We start from the raw sequence: 21,106 nt of genomic DNA on the forward strand, positions 1-21,106 counted from the left end.
AACATACAAAATTAGCCGGGCGTGGTGGCACATGCCTGTAATCCCAGCTACTCAGGAGGCTGAGCCAGGAGAATCACTTGAACCCTAGAGGTGGAGACTGCGGTCAGCCAAGATCACGCCATCGCACTCTAGCCTGGGCAACAAGAACGAAACTCTGTCTCAAAAAAAAAACAGAATATAATACACAATGGTTTAAACTTCATCTGCATTATTTTTCACTCTTTAATTGTATCATCGAGCCCTTATTCTATTACCATTTACTCCGGGCAGAACTAATTTTCTAAGTATTAATAGTTAATTTCTGAAAACTTACTCTATAAAGCATGTCCTAATGTATTATTATTATTCTTTTTTTTTTGTTTTTTTGAGATGGAGCTTCACGCTTGTTGCCCAGGCTGGAATGCAATGGTGTGATCTCAGCGCACCACAACCTCCGCCTCCTGGGTCTAAGCGAGTCTCCTGCCTCAGCCTCCCGAGTAGCTGGGATTACAGGCATGTGCCACCATGCCCGGCTAATTTTGTATTTTTAGTAGAGACAGGGTTTCTCCATGTTGGTCAGGCTGGTCTCGAACTCCTGACCTCAGGTGATCTGCCTGCCTTGGCCTCCCAAAGTGCTGGGATTACAGGCGTGAGCCACCGTGCCTGGCCATGTATTCTTCATTTTACACTACCTCCCCTACAATTTCCAAGGGTCTAGCCTTCACTCAAACTTTCCACTTTTAGAATCAAGGCTGTATACCTCACCAGGGTTTTTAACCCTATTGGTTCCAGCTTATCACATTAGGTCATTTTCCAAATGTACTTCCCAAATCAATCCACAACTTCTTCCTTTTCACTTGCTTGAAAGACAGGCCAGGAGGTGATTTTAGGAAATGCCAAATGTTTTATCCATGCCAGTGCTCTCCTTTAGCAGTACAGGTGCCATACCTCAGCATCACATTTACTGTGCCTCACTAATGAACTTCTGGTCTCCCTTCCCTCACAGTTGGCTATTAAAACATTTTTGTGAATTAAACACTTCTTCCTAGACATCAATACAAGAAATAAAAATTGATTCCAGGATATAAAATCATTTAATTAGAAAACAATATTAATGTTAGCATTTATTAAATCCTTAATGAGTTAAAATTTTTAATGGAGTATAAACTGGTAAAAACAATAGACATCTTTAGTTTTAAATGCTGATTACATTTACTGCATTACTGTGGATGGCTCAAAAACTTAACCAAACCTTGTTATTCTTAAACTGTGACAAGTCCTTCCAAAAGTACACATTATTTTGATAGTTATCACTTGCTACCATGCTTCAGACGTATAAAAGCTGTTCACCGAGTCTTCTCCCCACATAAATGGTCCATTAGATAAGGACTCACTGCTCAAAAACTTCACAGCAGCCATGTGGGGCTGTGGACTAGACTCAGATGGGCTCTTCAAAGGACTGTGTCAAATCTCAGAACTGTTACTTTTACACTGTGTGACCTCAGACCATTCACCAAACTTCTCTAGTTTCCTTACCTTTAAAATGGAAAGAATGCAAAGACAGGTACACAACACCTAACTCATTAGCCAGCACCTGGTTATTTAATGGGCAAATGCAGGATTCTTTTCTTGTCCTTCCCTTAAACTGTTCCCACTGGATTACTCCTTAAAATAGTACGTCAAAACTAAACCTATCCTTTGAACAAACTTAGGATTCGGGATCAACAAAATAATTTACAGAGCCATGCAGAGGCCGCTAGATAGTTTTCATCTTGACAGAAAATCAGATAAGGCAAGTAAACAACAAAATGGTTATGATATAACCTGACATTTCTGTGTATTTTACAACAGCTTTGTGATATAAATCACATACCATAAAAATCCATCCATTTAAAATGGACAATTCAATGGTTTTTGATGTATTCAAGAGTTGTGCACCCATCAACACTTTATAGAGTATTTTCATCACCCCCAAAACAAATCCCATCCCCATTACCAGTCACTCTCCATTCCTCCTTTTGCTGTCTGCCAGCCAATAATCTACTTTCTGTCTCTACGGGTTTGCTTTATAAAATATATCCCTATATTTGTTAAAATAGATAGTGGTAAAAGACCTTCATAAAGATTTGGACTTATTTCAACTTATCCCCAAACTTGGCTGCCCTATCTAAAGTGATTTAACATTCAGCATCTTTTAATCAATGTAAACTAAGTCATGTATGGCCATTAAAGTTTAAAGACTATTATATATTTCTTAAAGGCTTTAAAACAGATATCACAGTAATTTTCGGTATTACAGGTTTCCTTTAAGCAGGGTATTATAATTCTACTTTAACTGAAAGTCAAAAGGAGGAAATATAGAGGAACACTCATGACAGAATGCATTAAGATATACTGGGCATATTGCAGAGGGCGACTTTACAGACTAGTGGATTGGTCAACTATTGCTCTTTAATGCAACTGCATACCTAGAGTGAGGCAAGAGGAGCAGTCCACCCAGGTGCAGGCAGTAAGTGGGTGAACTATCAAGACTAAATAAAACAGCAAGACTTTGATTTTGTTCTTTTATTACCATCAAGCAAGAGCAATTCTTTTTTTTTTTTTCTGAGATGGAATCTCGCTCTGTTGCCCGGGCTGGAGTGCAACGGCACAATCTCGGCTCCTTGCAACCTCCACCTCCCAGGTTCAAGTGATTCTCCTGCCTTCTGAGTAGCTGGGATTACAGGCATGAGCCACCACACCCAGCTAATTTTGTCTTTTTAGTACAGACAGGGTTTCTCAATGTTGGCCAGGCTGGTCTCAAACTTCTGACCTCAGATGATCCACCCACTTTGACCTCCCAAAGTGCTGGGATTACAAGGCGTGAGCCACCACGCCTGGCCTGAGCACAGGCAATTCTAAATAACACCAGGGATAAAATATATCGCCCCCAAAATATTTTGGCAATACTCTTTAAGTTTTAAGGGGTTGCTGTGGTTACTGCTGAGTTTTAACAACATAAAAATGTCAAATCTGCACATTTTTATTACATATCCTTTAATAAGCAATCCATCTTAATTGGAAGTTTATTAGGAAATCCCCCAGTTATACAGTCAGTTCCCAACACATGCAGATTTGATATACCTGTTCATTTGGAGAGTAAGTACAAAAAGGTTCAGGATAGCTTCAGCTCTCCTCAGGCTCAGCATGACTCCAATCCTATTGTACCTATATACATTCCTGTGTTTAAATAGTATATTCAAAATTATAGCTGTGTCCAATTTTTCTGAGATAAATTTTTTCTGGCATAAATATTTACAAACAACCAGAATCGGCCTCAAACAAATATAGAGATAAATAAAACTTTAAAAGTGAAGACCTGTGAACAAAAATTATAGAGATGCCATCACTAAGCAACAAAGTACAAGGAAGCTGTACTTCCTTGTACGTGAATATCAAAAGTGGTTATCAAATATAATAGACATTTACATTGAATTTTTAGGTGATAACCATTTCAGTAAAATTTTGACTGAGGCATTTCAAAGTCATTACACTCAAGGTCGGGTGTGGTGGCTCACGCCTGTAATCCCAGCACTTTGGGAGGCTGAGGCAGGTGGATCACGAGGTCCGAGTTCAGGACCAGCCTGGCCAACATTGAGAAACCCCGTCTCTACTAAAAATACAAAAATTAGCCGGGTGTGGTGGCACGTGCCTGTAATCCCAGCTAGTCAGGAGGCTGAGGCAAGGAAACCGCTTGAACCCAGGAGGCGGAGGTTGCAGTGAGCTGCGATTGCGCCACTGTACTCCAGCCTGGGTGACAGAGCAAGACTCCATCTAAAAAAAAAGTCATTACACTCAATGCTGAAAAAAATACATGGATAGTATTGTGATTTCTAGAATTTATTGTGAAGTATGCTTATAAATCGCTGCCAAACACAGTATGATGTTTAAAACTTCCTATTTGTGTATGTGTTGCTGTATGTACAACATTTTGTAATTAAAATTAATTAAAAGTGCTCTTAACTGTAGGTGAAAACAGATGAATAAATCTGGTTGTAACTGTCTACTGAACACAAATATGTGAAGATCAATTTTAATAGTCATTGACAAACCTGCCTAAGACTTTTAAAGATAGTGGCCAGCCTGGCCAACATGGTGAAACGCCGTCCCTACTTAAAATACAAAAATTGGCCGGGCCCGGTGGCGTGCGCCTGTAATCTCAGCTACTAGGCAGGGCTGAGGCAGGAGAATTGCTTGAACCCAGGAAACGGAGGTTGCTATGTGCCGAGATCATGCCACTGCACTCCAGCCTGGGTGACAGAGCAACACTCCGTCTCAAACAAAACAAAACAAAACAAACAAAACAAAAAACAAAACAAAAAAACCCGTAACATTTGTATTCATTATTGTGACATATCAGTATGCAGATAAGTTTTTCCACTATTTCAAAAAACATATATTAATGCAATTTAAAAGTCTGGTATGATTTATATGTAGTGTGTGTGTGGTGGGTGTGTGTGTGCGCGCGCGCACATACAGTTCAAGTTTCCTTTCTGGCCATTTCCATTATTCATTTCATGATTATTTCTGAAAATAATTTTTCTATACAAAAAGGGTGTGTTTTAAAAAAATCTGCTCTGGATGTCAAATATGCCAGCTATACCACTGCTCTCTGGTCTCTTCCAACTGGGACTATTGACACACATGGATTTACACCAAGAATCATCAATTACCCAAACATAAATTATAACTTTCAAGAGGTATCTGGATGGCCATCTACCTTTCACTGAGCCCTGCTGTCCTCCTCTACCCCCTAGTAAAAACCTGGGCTTCTAATTCTTAACTCCACTGCTGAGTTACACTGGTTTTCTTCCTGAATTTACTACTAATCTGGTACAGTGCACTTTACTGGAATATCGGGTTTCTGTATACTTACTTATCTACGTCTTAAAAAGCACCAATAAAAAGCTCAAACTACTCAGCAATGAAATGTAATCAATAAACGATGCAAATATTGAACAGAATGAAGGTGATCAGGGTATAATAAATTATAATATTGTTTGTAAAATCTCTTGTAGTTCTCAAAATCACAGCAGCACAGTATTAATTACACTTAATATTAACACAGAAATGTAGACATGTCTCTCCTAAGCTCTCAACAGATCCTGATAAGGCCTCCTCTAACGCAAATTTAACTATTACCCACCTCTATATTTTCTGTGGTTTAACAGAAACATAATACTAATTAATATACCAATGTTACCAAAATTTTGAACTGTTAATAGGTAAGCTGCTTATTCTGCTATATACCTGACAACACAGTGTAGTTTTCAGCTTATCATGAAAGTTGTATGCTGTTGCTCTGAAGTGTGCTAAAAAAGGATTTGGCATATCGTCTCAACAAATGTTATGAATAACACTAAAGGTTCATTACTTACGTAACATTTTTTCCCTACTATGTTATCAAGGTGTATTTCAAATGAGATTTGAATGTGCGCAGATATGTACAAAAAAGTTACTTCCAATTCTGAAGTAAATTATATTTGTTCGTGCCCCATGACACAGAACAACCTACAATTTTTACAGTGGCTTCGTATGTGGTAAAGAAAACAAACAAACAAAAACAAAAAAAAAACCATTACCAATTGTGTCATCTCTCAGTAGGTACAGTTTTAACCTGAATTCTGTTTCACAAGGTTTAGAAACCAACTTTTCCATTATTCTAATTGCTCTCTGAATCAATTCCTCATGTGTTCATGTAATTTTTTCTGAAACAGAATACTAGACAAAATGATAGACTAGGGAGGGAAATACTTACAACAAGAACATCAGTGATAAACCCCACTACAGAAAGCTCTGAAGAATCACTTTATCGCAATCACTATAAAGCCAGACCAATACCCTTGTCAGAAACTAAGAATTCCCTGGGTCAAGAAAGTAGAGAAAGAAAACACTGTATAACCAACTTTCAACATTCAAAAACTCCTGGGATAACAGCACAACATGGTCAACTTTTGCAAGGGAAATCTCCAATTTTACTGCCAATAATCGACCTGGTCCTCTACATCTTTTCCATACAGTAAAGAACTTTGAACCCTCTGTCTACATGTCTTTAGATAAACGTCTCAGAAATTATCAAACCCCAAACATTAACACTACAGGTTAAAAAAAAATACTTAATAAGGCATCCCCATCAGATGAACTAAATTCTAGAAGACAATCATCCCTAGTAATCAACAATAGTCATACAGAACAATTTACAGTGAGAAGAGAAGGGAGTACCAAGCTCCCACTAAGATGTAAAACTCAACTCTTCCTTCAGAATAACATGATTGACAGCCCAACTGGATAAGTGTACCAATGTCAATTCGTACATTAAGTATTCATAAAGCCTAATTTATGTCCAATTTTAAAGATAACCATGAATATACAAGTACTCGCATTTTTTTTCTGTACTGCAAAGTAGCATTATATGCATACCACCTCAGCACTGCAGTTCTCAAAGAGTAATCCAAGGACCTCTGAGAGGTCTTTGAGTCCCTTTCCGTGGTTTGAGGTCAGAACTGTTTTCATATGAATACTAAGATAGTTCTTGCCTTTTTGTTCGTTTTCTCAGAAGTATGTAGCAGTATATTCCAGAGGCTACCTGATGTGTGTTATTGCAACAGACTGAAGGAAAAAGTGGAATGAGGATCCAGGTTTTATTAAACCAAAGTTTAAATGACATGTGCAAAAATGCAAAATGATGTCACTCTTATTAATTTTTTTGTTTTAGAAACGTTACTTTTCATTAAAAATGTTATTTATATTAACATATTGTAATAAGTTTATTGTTATTTTTAGTAAATTAATAAACACTTGCATTTCTCAGTTTAAATTTCTAATATGGTAAATATCAATAAATATAATAACCAATAGATAGATACAAAAGCTCTCTGTGGCCCTTAACTTTTTTTTTTTTTTTGAGATAGAGTCTCACTCTGTCGCCCAGGCTGGAGTGCAGTGGCGCGATCTCGGCTCACTGCAAGCTCCGCCTCCCGGGTTCACACCATTCTCCTGCCTCAGCCTCCCAAGTAGCTGGGATTACAGGGGCCCGCCACCACACCCAGCTAATTTTTTGTATTTTTAGTAGAGACGGGGTTTCACCGTGTTAGCCAGAATGGTCTCGATCTCTTGACTTTGTCATATGCTCGCCTCGGCCTCCCAAAGTGCTGGGATTACAGGTGTGAGCCACCACGCCTGGCGGTGGCCCTTAACCTTTAAGAATTTAAAAGGATCTAGCCAGGCATGGTGGTTCACGCCTGCAATCCCAGTACTTTCAGGGGGCTAAGGTGGGCTAATCACTTGAGCTCAGAGGCTTGAGACCAGCTTGGGCAACAGAGCCAAACCGCGTGTCTACAGAAAAAAATTGAAAAATTAGCCAGGCATGGTGGCAGAGGTTTGTGGTCCCAGCTACTTGGGAGGCTGAGACAGGAGGATGGCTTGAGCCCAGGAGGCGGAGGTTGCAATGGGTGGAGCTCGTGCCACTGCCCTCTAGTCTGGGCCACAGAGCCAGACCCTGTCTCAAAAAACAAATAAATGGGTCTAAAACCAAAAAGTTTGAGAACAGCTGTCCTACAGAAATTCCTACACATGTGCACCAGGAGACATGTTTGAAAAGTTCATTGCAGCCTGTCAGCAAAATATTAACTAATCTTAATAGACAGTATTAATATTTGAGCAAACAAAAAAAAGCAGGTCAAAGCTGCAGTAAGCCGTGCTGGTGCCAATACACTCCAGTATCAGAGAATATTATATATTGTTTATGGACCACAGAGATTAATACTAAATTATTTGATTGCCTCTCCTGCAAGTGGGAGGAGGGTTGGGGTTGGAGTGAGGATGTAAGGAAGACTTTATATTTTATTTGTAAATTAAAAACACAAAATAGTAACAACTGTATATTCTTAACTGTTTTATTTTCTCTGCACTATTTTTGTACTTTTTTTTCTTTTTTTTAAGATGGACTCTCACACTGTTGCCCAAGCTGGAGTGCAGTGGCCCAATCTCGGTTCACTGCAACCTCTGCCTCCAGGGTTCAAACAATTCTCCTACTTCAGCCTCCCAAGTAGCTGGGATTACAGGCGCCTACCACCAGGCCCAGCTAATTTTTTGTATTTTTAGTAGAGACAGGGTTTCACCATGTTAGCCAGGCTGGTCTGTAACTCCTGACCTCATGATTCACCCGCCTTGGGCTCCCAAAGTACTGGAATTACAGGCGTAAGCCACCGTGCCTGGACTATTTTTGTACTTCAAATGTCTTAAAACTGCAGATGATGCAAAAAAAGTGGGAGGGGCAAGATACAATTCTTCAGGATTTAGGCAAGATGGGTTAAAGACTAAAATACAATCAATGGGTTAAAAAACAGAATCTGGCTGGGCGCAGTGGCTCACACGTGTAATCCCAGCACTTTGGGAGGCCAGGAGGGTGGATCACGAGGTCAAGAGATCAAGTCCATCCTGGCCAACATGGTGAAACCCCGTCTCTACTAAAAATACAAAAATTAGCTGGGCGTGGTGGTGTGCTCCTGTAGTCCCAGCTACTCGGGAGGAGAGGCAGGAGAATCGCTTGAACCCAGGAGACGGAGGCTGCAGTGAGCTGAGATTGCGCCACTGCACTCCAGCGTGGTGACAGAGCGGGTCTCCACCTTAAAAAAAAAAAAAAAATTCCATACTCTTTATTCTATTCCACAAACTTTAGCAAATTCTTCACATTCAGAAGTATATAAACTATACAACAGACACCATTAAGTATTAGCCATAATTGATAACTGATTCTTTTTCACTACCCTTTTCATCTTTCACAACACTTAATACATGTCTTGCCATAAAAATTCTCCAAATATTCTGTTAAATGGGTATCTTTAATAACCTCTCTTATCTTCCTTTCCTTCTGTATCAGAGATGGACGTCTTTTACTACTGCTTCTGATTTGTCCCATTTCTCTTATCCATAATTTTGCTTCAAGTTAGCCATCCCCTCTTGCTGGTAAACTATGCTATTCTACACCCCCTTCCTTGAAAATGCTAAAGCCTCTACACCCATCTAAAAGACTAGGGATTCAACACTACTAACTAAAGCTAAAGCCTTATATATATACATATAATACAAACAAACGTACTGCCTATCACCAGTGCCTAGTACATTGTTAACTGCCCTTCCTTCCCTCATCCTTAAGCAACGTTTCCCTCTAATCCCTCAAAACCAAACTTCTAAAGACTACTTTACACTAGCTACCTCTTATTTCCTTATCTCCCATCACCATTCAACCCTAAACCTCAAATCCTGTTATCCTCAAACATTTCAGTGGCCAAGTCCCCTCATACTATACAAAATATTATCTTTGGACGCAATTAAATTGGAGAGATCCCAATTCAAATCCTAGTTCTGCCATTAACTAGCAATATGCCCTTAGGGGAGTTATTATTTATTATAATTTCTTGGAAAATCAGTTTCCTCATCTGTAATTGGACGTCTATGCAGGGTTGTGGGAATACATATTAAATTAGATATGTGTACATATCTAATGCCTGACATGCCATTGGTCTTATATTAATTCCTTTTTCTCCCCCTTTCAATTTTCCCCCTTCTTTCCCATCTGAACTCCTGGATGTCTCCCTCTATCTCTTAGTTGCTTCCAAGTTTAAGTCCTATAAGCCCAACTACTTGCCAAAAATTTCCACATGATTGTTCCACAATTAACTCAACCTGTTCAAAAATCAAACACATTTTCTTCTCTACTAAGTAGGCTTTTGATGACTTGTGATAAGGGTATCACCACTCTCTCAGCCCTTAGGATGTGGGGACAAAAGGTGCTTATAAACCTATCAGATGCCAAGGTCCATGGATTCCTTTGGCCCACATCCTTTCCCTATTCTCCATTCCCACTATACACTTGCCAAGTTCAGGTTTTACTTATCTTTCCTACCAAGTCTCTGCCTCCTACAACACATAACACTACGAACGAAACAGTTTTGATTACATTATCCCACTGCTTAAAACCTTCAATGTTTACCCACAGCCTAAAACTGAAATTCAAACACATTAGGCAAACATGAAACTTCTCAGGCCCAAACTACTTTACCATCCTTACTTTCCAGTAGCCTTCAGAATCAAAATACTCACTTTTCAGCACTACTGCCCTTGGATCACTGCTTCCTACATCTTCTGAAATCCTAAAACTGATACCTGCTCCTCTTCCCAAGCCTTCACTTATCTCCAATGGCTATGCCACACTGCAATGGAAGGATCCCAAAGGAAGCTGTTCTACCTCCTATTAAAATTATTTGTCTAAGTCTTATGTCCTCTATTGGATTAGACTTTTAGGTGACTGAAATCCTTGGTAGCTCTACAGTATTCAGGACATGGCTGTGCAGGTGAGCAGGCACTCAAAAGTTTAAGTGAAGATCAGATCTCAGAGATTCAAGATTATATGGGGAACCAATCAAGAATATTTCATGAATGGGGAGAAATAGTTGAGAAGCACTACAAATCAAGTAGGCACAGTAAGATGAATTTTAAACTCAGATTAATTTCTCTAGAGGAGTTTTAATTTAGCAGAAGAGAGCTGGCATTCTTTGCAGTTCATAAAGACTAGGAATAGAACTGAAATGAACTGGAAAATGAACAATGATAAGAAAATGCTCATTTTGCACATTTAAAAGGTCAAATATCACTTCCCTTTTTCAAGGAATCAATACCATTCCTAACTTTGGTTTTTCAAAGTAAAAATTACTGATTGTGCCTTTTCAGGATTAATAGAAAATACGTTGCTTAACAATGTGCTTGATGTCAACTTCCATAATGCCTGAATCAGAATACTTCTGATCTTAAGAATAAACTAAAAATCCTCTTCTTTTATCAAAAACATTCATTCTTCCGATTCTGAAATAAATTTTTAAAATACACATTCATTGTTGGGAGAAAAATGTACTTGAAATATTTTAACTATTGTTGTGCCATTTGTTTAAATTCTCATTCAACAATTATTTGCGAGGCACCTGTTTTGATTGGTAGAGAAGCGGGGAAAAGAACTGAAACTTCCTGCCCTCATGGAGCGAGGAGCCAACATGCCAGTGAATTCTACCTTCAGAAAACAATCAGCTTCCAACCCTGAAATGTTTGGAGCATTATCACAAATTCTCTGGCGATCAAAAACTAGGACATATTATTTTTATTGTTTTGAAAATCATCACAACTGAACTTTTACAAGACACTGTCCAATACCAGTTGCAACTTCTGCAGTTAGGGCATTTTATGTACCCATCAATTGAAGAAAATCATTTTTAGGATAATTTATATGGCAATAAATTGTCTCAACTGCAGTGTAATTGGAAAGTCCCATATATTATGGCACTGCAAATCTAAAGGAAACTTATTGCACCATAATTGTTACAAGTAAACCTACAAAATCTGTGAGATGCAGCACGTTTTTAAGGCCACATCCACACATCTCGAACTACAACATTTGATTTTTCAATGTTGCTTTATCTTTGGTATTTGGAAAGGGAAGACAATACAACTCAACCCATGACAATAGTTCCCATTCTGTAACTGCATTTTAAATCATCAATGGTCAAGTCTCCTCCTCCCAAATCGATTCTGACAAATAGGATGTATGGACTCTACACTCCAAAAGCAACACCTGGAATGATCAGAGAAACAACTAAAGAACTTTAAGGCCGCAGGCAGCTTTGTTCCCAGTTTGGAGAGGTTTTCACATGTAAATGTCCTCGTAGAAGGGAGCCGAGGATTAACTACCTCGGGAGGGGGTGCGAGGGTAGGGAACTGGAGGACAACGCCAGCTTTCTAGCCGACTAAGGCGGAGCGAATACTCTTCTCTCCCATTCAACTTTTTAGGCGTCACGTTGGGGCCATAGAGCCTATAAGAGGGTTGTGTTCACGACTTTAAACTATAACGAGCCACCCCCTCTCCGTTTATTAGCCCTATTTCCCAAGTGCGTGAATCCCGGAGAAGGGGGATGAACACCCTCTTCAACTCCTCCCAGACCCGGGATCAGAGTCCAGCCGTCGACGCGCCGCGGCCTGAGCAACAGGAGAGCTGAAGCCACCTCTCCGCCAGCCCCACGACCGGCAGATGCTCCCGCTCCCCCGCCCCCAACCCCACACGCCCGCCCGCGCTTCTTTCTTAGCCCTTTGCGGGCTCCCGGCACTGCGAACCCGACAACGGGGCTCGCGGAGCAGAGAGCGAGGGCGCCCAGACCCGAAAAAGGGCCAAGTTAGAGGAACGGGCACAGACTTGGGCTATGGGAGGCCGCAAGGGGGCGAGGGGAGAAGCCCGAGGTCGCGGTCCGGGGGTGGGCAGTGGGGGGAGGGGTGCGGGGTCAGTTCCCGTGGTCGCCGCGACCTCTCCCGGGCCACAGGCCCCGCTCCGCGCAGGCCCCGCCGCCCCGGAACCGGGGCAGGAAGCGTCCCCACCCGGACCAAAGCTTTAAACCTCCGGCGGCGGGAGAAACGAGCTCCGGCTCCCGCAGCAGGCCCGGCACCCCCCTGCCCCAAACACCCCTTACCTCCTGGTTGAAGGCGTTGACGGCGTCCATGTTCGCGCTGCGGCGGCGGCTGCTCCGGGCCCGCCGGTCACATAGACCTCGCGCCGCGGCGGAGCGGGGCCGGGAAACCAGCCGGGCCTGGTGGCCGGGGGGAGGCGACGAGCGGCGGAGTCCGAGGCCCGGGCAGGAAGAGGCTGCGGCCGAAGCGGCGAGGCGGGCGGCCGAGGCAGAGGCGGAGAGGTGGCGGGCCCCCTCTCAGTCCCGTTCGCAGGATGAGGAAAAGGAGGCGGCGGCAGCGCTGGTCTTCAACATGTCCGTTTGGTGGTGGCGGCTGCGCTCTGCGTCTCGCTGACACGGTCCCCCGCGCCCTCACGCACTGGCTCACACTGGCCCGGCCGGCGAGCGGGCGGGCCTCTCTCTCCCTCTCTCCAGCGGGATGGCGGCAGCGGCCCGAGTCCACGCCGCGCGGGGCACCCTGGGACGGCTCAGGCCTCCCGGCGCTTCCTGTGCCCGGCGTTCGCCCCGCCCCGTCGCGCTGGCCCCGCCCCCTCCCCGCCTCGTCCCGCCCTGCGCCGCCCTGCACCGCCCCGCGTGCAGGGCTGCTGGCGCGTGACGCCGGGACGCTGGGCGCTTTCCCGCCGGCGGCGGCGGCGGCCGTGGCCGCGGGCCGGGGAGACGGCCTTGCAGAGCGCGGGATCCCAGGGCTGCGAGGGTGACCCAGAGCAAGCCCTGGCGCACGCGCGCTCCGCTCGACGCGGTGCTCCCGGGGTGCGTCTCTGCGAAACGCTCGGCCCTAACCGGCCCTGCACCCGGCGGGGGCGGCGGGCACTGAGCCGCTGGCTCTCGGCTGCCGCGAACAAAGGGCGCAGGATTTAACCTCGGCTCTCTGGGCGTGCCTTCGCAGGCCCTCGTGCGCTCTGCTGGGGAAAAGAAAAAAAGCTTCTGCCAATGCCAGTGCAGCTGTGTGTCCGCTGTAGTTGTGCAGGTTAATTCTGCGCGAGCTAAAACACCGAGAAAGACGTTCAGGCACTGGATATCCACGCAGGCCTTAAGGAACCCCTGTGCAGCCTTGTGCCACGAGAGGAGTGGATTCACTAACTTTCACGCTGATTCCTCAAACCAAGTTGTTTCATTTTTGGCCAAAACTCTTTATGTTGATCACTTTCCTTGAGTACCTACTGTCTGCCTAGTGTTGGAGACATGGAAATAAACGATAATTGTTTTGCCTGAAAACAGCACAGTTTAGTGGAGAGGATAGACAACTGAGCAGATACTTACCAAAGCATGCTTAGTGTTAGGGCACAGGCCCTGGGAAACAAGAAAGATGGGCCTCCGACAGGAAGTCCAGGAAAGCTTCCTAGAGGAAGTGGCACCTGAGCTACATCTGGAGGGAGGAAAGGCCTGCAGAGCCTGATGAGGACTGCCACCATCACCTCCCCCGAAGGAGGACCAGCTGGAGCTGAGGAGCAAGGTGGACTGAGAGAGGAGAGTGAGACCATAAAGAGGCTTTGCTCTTCCAGAGTTTGGATTTTGCCCCCCTAAGGCAGAGGGGAGCCCTTGAAAGGGGAAAGTGGAGTGATGGATGCAGTGTGCTCTCAGAAGGATGGTGCAAAGTAGTAAGAGGAGACAGGGAAAGAATGACCCCAGCCCCCTGGGAAAATGAGGGCTGAAGGTGGTGGCGATGGAGAAGGAAGAACAGATGTTTAGGAAGTGGAGTGGAAGGGCTGAGGCAGAGTAACTGTGAGGTTAATAAAGGGGGTGTCAAGGAGGATGCCCACAGCCTGACTTGATGAATGACATGGGTGGTGGGTTTATGAGTCAACGTAGGGGATTTATGGGGAAGAAGGCGTGGGTTTGAGGGAAGACAGAATGATGGTTAACACTTGTCGCTTACCATGTGCCAACGTCTGCTGACATGCTATTCTGTACTCTCCGTAACAGGCTTCTGGGTGAGGTGTCCATTAGTAATGCCCTCATTTTATAATTCAGGGAGTGAGTTAATTAATGTGCCCAAGGTCACACAGCTGGATCATTTCCGTTTGGTGCCTGTGGAGTTTGAGCTGCGCCTGGGACAAGCAAGTGAGGATGTCTAGGAGGCAGTTGGGTAAACACTTGCAGAGTCAGGAGCGATGGCTGAGATGATAGAAATCTGGGAGTCATTAGTGCACAGCTAGTGGTGGAAGGAGCTGAAATAGATAGGGGGAAAAAGCCCAGGAACACGGGTATGTAAGGGATAAGTTGGAGGTAAGAAGAGGTGAAGAAAGAGCTCTGAAGTGATCAGCTCTGTCTGGTGCTGGGAGTAAAAGTCCAGCAAGATAAGAATTGGAAAGTGCCTGACGGGTGCTACATGCAGGGAGCTTGTCCTGCGTGTAGGCTGGCGTGGTGAGGGCAAAAGCTAGAATGATGTGTATCAAAGAGGGGAAGGCAGGCAGGAGAAAGTTTATAGAAACTCGGCTGTGAAGGCAAGTTGTGAAGACAACAGAAAAAACCTGCAGGAGGAAGTGAGAGTGTTTGCTTGTGTGTTGTTTTGTTTTGAGATGAGAGTAATGTACTCTTTTTTTAAGTTATTTTATTTTATTATTATTATACTTTAAGTTTTAGGGTACATGTGCACAATGTGCAGGTTTGTTACATATGTATACATGTGCCATGTTGGTGTGCTGCACCCATTAACTCGTCATTTAGCATTAGGTATATCTCCAAATGCTATCCCTCCCCCAGAGAGTAATGTACTCTTAATTACTTGTTAAAGGAACAAAGAAAGTAGTTTTCAAATTTTATTTTCGGGTCTACTCATCTTCTACTTCATTACCGCTTCCTATCACTACTTTTTAATCTTCCAACTGAACTACCATTATATTTTCCAAATCCATCTTGTTTCTGTAACAGCTGTCATCCGCAAGACCACTGACATTGCATTAGAAAGTACAGACATGAGGCTCGCGTGGTGGCTCACACCTGTAATCCCAGAATTTTTGGAGGCTGAGGCAGGCAGATCACTTGAGGTCAGGAGTTCGAGACCAGCCTCGCCAAAATGGTGAAACCTGGTCTCTACCAAAAATATAAAAAATTAGCCAGGTGTGGTGGCACGTGCCTGTAATCCCAGCTACTCTGGAGGCTGAGGCAGGAGAATCACTTGAACCCGGGAGGCAGAGGTTGCAGTGAGCCGACATCATGCCACTGCACTTTAGCCTGGGCAAGAGAGCAAGACTCCATCTCAAAAAAAAAAAAGTACAGATGTGAGTAGATCTCTGTTTCCTACCCTTTGGCATTTGGCATTTCTGGAGATCTACTGTCTACCAAATTCTGTCCAAGATCCCCACACCATGTTTCCAGCCTATTGCCAGGGCACAACCCAGGTTTTGTCATTCCCTGGACACATCTGGGAATTGACATGGCTGGGCCTTTGCTCTCATAGAAAACCCCTCTCTGCTCCTCTATATAGGCAGGCCCATTTAACATCTAGTTGGTATTGAGATGTCACTCCTTTTCATTCATTAATCATGTATTGAGCATGTACTTTGTGCCAGGCACTGTGCGGAAAAGCTTCCCCACTCTCCTTTCAGCCAGTCTTGGCATCTTCCACCATATGCTTCTATGACTCCACCATAGCACCTCTTACCTTGTATTGCTGTTATCTGAAAAAAAAAAAAAAAAAAAAAAGTCTGCATTATTCTGACACGATGTGCCCCCGCTGTATCTCTACCTGTTTCTGTGAAGAGTGGCAGAACTTAAAAATGGGTCCACAAAGCCAAATGGGATCCCCCTTCCCCAATTCATACAGTCTGCTTTCCTCTTGTGAGTCAGGGAAATAGATTTGGCTAAGGAAGGATGAAGTCTTAAGCTGGGGTTGGAAAGGGGGACTTGGGAGGAGAGTAGTGAGTTGAGCTTTGGACAGGTTGCCTTGGGACTCGGTGCTTTACAGCTATTGGGGCCTATAATGGTTGTTGAATGAGGAAGTGATAGTCCAAAGCGGGTATTTTCTGTGTACCATCCTACTGAGATTTGAATGCACAAGAAACAAGATTTGGCTTCTAAGATCCATGTGCTTGAGGGAGTTAACGGATTTTGGAGGTTCTTTCCTGGATAGGATTATTTGGTTTTTATGTTGACAGTGTTTGAGAGGTCTTTTAGCAAGTAGTTGGTATCAGCTAGACTTTGGGTGCCTTGGCAGCATTTTCTAGCATTTTCCTGTTCTGAAGACAGCAGCACCTGTATCTGTTCTGGAACATCTGGTGGCCATTTGCACAGCTACTGCTGGACTTCCATCTTTATCTCTCCGGGCAGACGAGTCGAACCTTCCAATAGGAAATTTTGGGTAAGTGACAAAAACTTATGAGGGTTGTCCTTTGTGAGCAGACTTTGAAGCAGTAGGAATGTAGCCTATTGAAAAGATGGCCAGAGGTTCAGAAATAAACGTGACGGATAAAAATCAGCAAGACATTTAATACATCTGCAAACTTGCCTTCTTTCAAAGAACATTGATTGAAACAGATTCATTTGTTCATAATGTGGGTGTGAAAATAGTTCTGAAAAGCCATTCTAAACAAACTTATGTTTTTAAAAAGAGTAGATGAAATCTGTTTGCGGAGGAAGGAAAAGATGACATTCAGGAAGCAATATTCTGGTTAATTCTGTGTTCTTCAAAAGCCAGCTCATTTTCTTGAAAAGAATGCTGGCCACAATCCACAGGTATAGAGAATATGGAGAGAAAGCATCTCGTGCCTGAAGAGTCCAATAAAACATTTATAGATAAGAATTTAAGAGAATATGGGTTCTTTCTGTTTTTTGTTTGTTTGTTTGTTTGTTTTTGAGACAGGGTCTTGCTCTGTCGTCCAGGCTGGAATGCACTGGTGTGATCATGGCTCACTGCAGCCTCGACCTCCTGGGCTCATACGATCCTTCCACATCAGCCTCCCAAATAGCTGAGACTACAGGTACACGCCTCCATGCCCAGCTAATCTCCCTATGTTGCCCAGGCTGGTCTTGAACTCCTGGGCTCAGGCAATTCTTCCATCTCAGCCTCGCAGAGTTCTAGGATTACAGGCATGAGCCACCAAACCTGGCCTAATTTTAAATTTGTTTGTGGACAGGGTCTTCCTATGTTGTCCAGGCTGGTCTTCAACTCCTGTTCTTAAGCGATCCTCCTGCCTCAGCCTCCCAAAGTGTTGGGAATATGGGTGTGAATATGAGCCACTGCACCCAGCCTTGAAAATTAGTTCTTTCTAATGCTTTATGCCATATACTTTCTGGAGAGAGTATAAACTGGCTGTATTATATGAGACTTCTTTCTCCTTGGTCTGCTTTCCTTCTCTGGCCAGCCTCCTGGATTCAAGTCATTTGTCAGATATGTGTATTGTAAATACTTCCTCCCAGTCTGTGACTTACCTTTTCATTATCTTGCCGCCTCCTCTCTCTGAAGCTTTCCCTGACACCTCTGTGATTCTTCTTCCTCCCCACTTAGGGATGTGACTGAACTCTCTCCTGGTTTAGAACTGCATTTCAACTGCCCACTGGGGAATTCCACATGGGGATCCCTCCATCCCCAAGGGACCCACCTGACTCCTTTTGTGCATCTTCTGTCTTCATGCCCTTTATGTTGTTGGGGCCAAAACAATGGAATGAAATGTGTGGAAAGCAGGAACTCCAAGAAGGAAGAGCTCAACGGCAGTTGGGCAATGGGATTTTAGGGAATTTTCATTTTCTTTTTAATTTTTCAGCATTTTTCATACTCCTCACAGAAGGCATGTATCACTTTTTTTTTTTTTTTTTGAGAAGGAGTCTCACTCTGTTGCCCAGGCTGGAGTGCAGTGGGGTGATCTCGGCTCACTGCAACCTCCACCTCCTGGGTTCAAGCGATTCTCCTGCCTCAGCCTCCTGAGCAGCTGAGATTGTAGGCATCCGCCATCGTGCCTGGCTGGTTGTTTTTTTTTTGTATTTTTAGTAGAGATGCGGTTTTGCCATGTTGGCCAGGCTGGTCTCGAACTCGTGACCTCAGGTGATCCACCCTCCTCGGCCTCTCAATGTACTGGGATTACAGGCATGAGCCACCACACCAGGCCAGTTTTATTGTCAGAAAGAGTAAGCTCCTTAAAAAAGTAAACATACAAGTAAGTATGCAGCAAACCTAAAATGTTCTGGATTTGTCATCTTAGCTATGATTGCAACAGTGAGCATATGAGTAACTAATAAAGGAAAACAATTTCTCTTCATCACTTCCTATCTTACTTAGGATTAGGAATCCAAGATTCTCTTTCCAAAATGGAAAGTATTAAAAACCAGTCTCATCTGAAGTGAAATGTCACCTTTTAGGACTAGGCCACGCCAGTCCAACATTTGCTGTTTCATTCATTCAGAAAATAAATGTGTACATCTCTTGTGGACAGGCACCGTGCTAGGTGTGTGGAATACTGTGATAAGCCCAAACACAGATAAGTTCCTTCCTCGAGGAACTATTCCTCCAGAGTCTGGCACCTTGCCCTGATGTTGAGTATTTTCCATGTGTATATTGGCCATATGTATACTTTCTTTTCCTTTTTTTTTTTTTTTTTTTTTTTTTTTTGAGATGGGGTCTTGCTCTGTCACCCAGGCTGGAGTGCAGTGGCTGGATCTCGGCTCACTGCAACCTCCGCCTCCCAGATTCCAGTGATTCTCCTGCCTCAGCCTCCCGAATAGCTGGGATTACAGGCACATGCCACCATGCCCACCTTATTTTTGTATTTTTAGTAGAGACAGAGTTTCACCATGTTGGCCAGGCTGGTCTTGAACTCCTGACCTTGTGATCCCCCCACCTCGGCCTCCCAAAGTGCTGGGATTACAGGCGTGAGCCACCGCACCCGGCCATGTATACTTTCTTTAGTAAAGTGTTCAAATCGTTTGCCCTTTAAAAAAATGGATCATTTGGAAGCTTCAATAGGAAGCTATTGAATGATATGAGTCCTTTGTCAGATATGTGTGTTGTAAACATTTCCTCACAGTCTGTGGCTTTCCTTTTCATTTTCTTTTGAAAAGCAGATGTTTTTAATTTTGATGGATATAATTTATTACTTTTTTCTTTTATGGTTTGTGCTTTTCTGTCATATTGAAGAATTTTTGCTTATCCCCAGGATATGGAAATGTTCTCCTCTATTTTCTTCTTGACTCTTTATAGTTTAGCACTTTTGTTTAAGTCTGTGATCCATTTTGATTTAATATATGTGTATGAGATAAGATAAATGTCAAGCTTCATTTTTTTACATTAGGATATCTAGTTGTTCCAGCACTATTTGTTGGAAAAAAACGATCCTTTCCCGCATTGAATTACTTTGCCTCCTTTGTTGAAAATCAGTTGACCACATATGTGTGGATCTAGTTCCACGTATGTGCACTCTGTTCCTTTATATATATCTATATACTTTTCTTGCATATACATAGCCCACTGTCTTAATTTCTCTAGTAATTCAAGTAAATCAATTAAAGTCTCCAACATAGTTCTTTTAAAAATTGTTTTCCCTATGCTGTAATCTTTGCATTTCTATATAAATTTTTAAATCAACTTGTTAATTTCAAAAAAAAAAACACCCCACACAACTGAAAACAAGACAAAATAGGAAGTATGCTGGCCAGGCATGGTGGCTCACGCCTGTAATCCCAGCACTCTGGGAGGCCGAGGTGGGCGGATCACGAGGTCAGGAGTTTGAGACCAGCCTGGCCAACGTGGTGAACCCCCGTCTCTATTAAAGATACAAAAAATTAGCTGGTCATGGTGGCGCTCGCCTGTGCACCTGTAATCCCAGCTACTTGGGAGGCTGGGGCAGGAGAATTGGTTGAACCTGGGAGGCAGAGGTTGCAGGGAGCCGAGATCACGCCATTGCACTCCAGCCTGGGCAACAGGGTGAGACTCCATCTCAAAAAACAAAACAACAACAACAACAACAACAAAAATCACAAATGGGTGTTGAATGTTGTCAGATACCATTGCTATATTCATTGGGATGATTATGTGATTTTGTCTATTCTATTATATTAATGAATTACTGTGATTGGTTTTTGAATGTGAAACCAACCTGGCATTCCTATAATAAAATCCACTTGGTTATGGGATATTACTTTTTTTATATGTTGCCGGGTTCAATTTGCAAAGATTCTGTCAAAATATTTCCTTCTATATTCATGAGTGGTATTGGTGGTCTCTGTTTTCCTTTTCTTGTAATGGTTTTGGTGTCGGGGTAGCTTGCTCTCATCAAATTATTTGATAAGTGCTTCTCTCCTTCCCTGTTATCTATTTTTTTTTTTTTTTTTTTTTTTTTTTTTAGATAGCGTTTTGCTCTTGTCACCCGGCTGGAGTGCAGTGGTGCGATCTTGGCTCACTGCAACCTCCTGGGTTCAAGCGATTCTCCTGCCTCAGCCTCCCAAGTAGCTGGGATTACAGGCAGCTGCCACCATGCCCAGCTAATTTTTGTATTTTTACTAGAGATGGGGTTTCACCATGTTGGCCAGGCTGGTCTCGAACTCCTGACCTCAGGTGATCCACCTGCCTCGGCCTCCCAAAGTGCTGGGATTACAGGCGTGAACCACCACACCCGACCTCCTTCTCTATTTTCTAAAATAGCCTGTGTGGA

General features: G+C 43.3%; 1 protein-coding gene across 12 annotated transcripts in view; it reads right to left on the reverse strand.

Moving 5' to 3' along the window:
* Positions 1-13,035, reverse strand: part of SCAF4 (SR-related CTD associated factor 4) — a 61,847-nt gene extending 48,812 nt beyond the window's left edge. For 7 of the 12 annotated variants that reach the window (XM_055105176.2, XM_055105173.2, XM_055105174.2 and 4 more), the window contains exon 1: positions 12,528-13,025. In XM_055105176.2, coding sequence (XP_054961151.1) covers positions 12,528-12,557 — 30 coding nt within the window. In that variant the 5' untranslated portion in view covers positions 12,558-13,025. Of the gene's footprint in view, positions 1-12,527 lie in introns of all 12 variants that reach the window. The other 5 variants (XM_063601297.1, XM_063601295.1, XM_063601296.1 and 2 more) reach the window with 2 other exon arrangements.
* Positions 13,036-21,106: the final 8,071 nt, after the last annotated feature.

The sequence above is a fragment of the Pan paniscus genome, chromosome 22 (assembly GCF_029289425.2).
Source record: "Pan paniscus chromosome 22, NHGRI_mPanPan1-v2.0_pri, whole genome shotgun sequence".
In the NCBI taxonomy this organism is placed as follows: domain Eukaryota; kingdom Metazoa; phylum Chordata; class Mammalia; order Primates; family Hominidae; genus Pan; species Pan paniscus.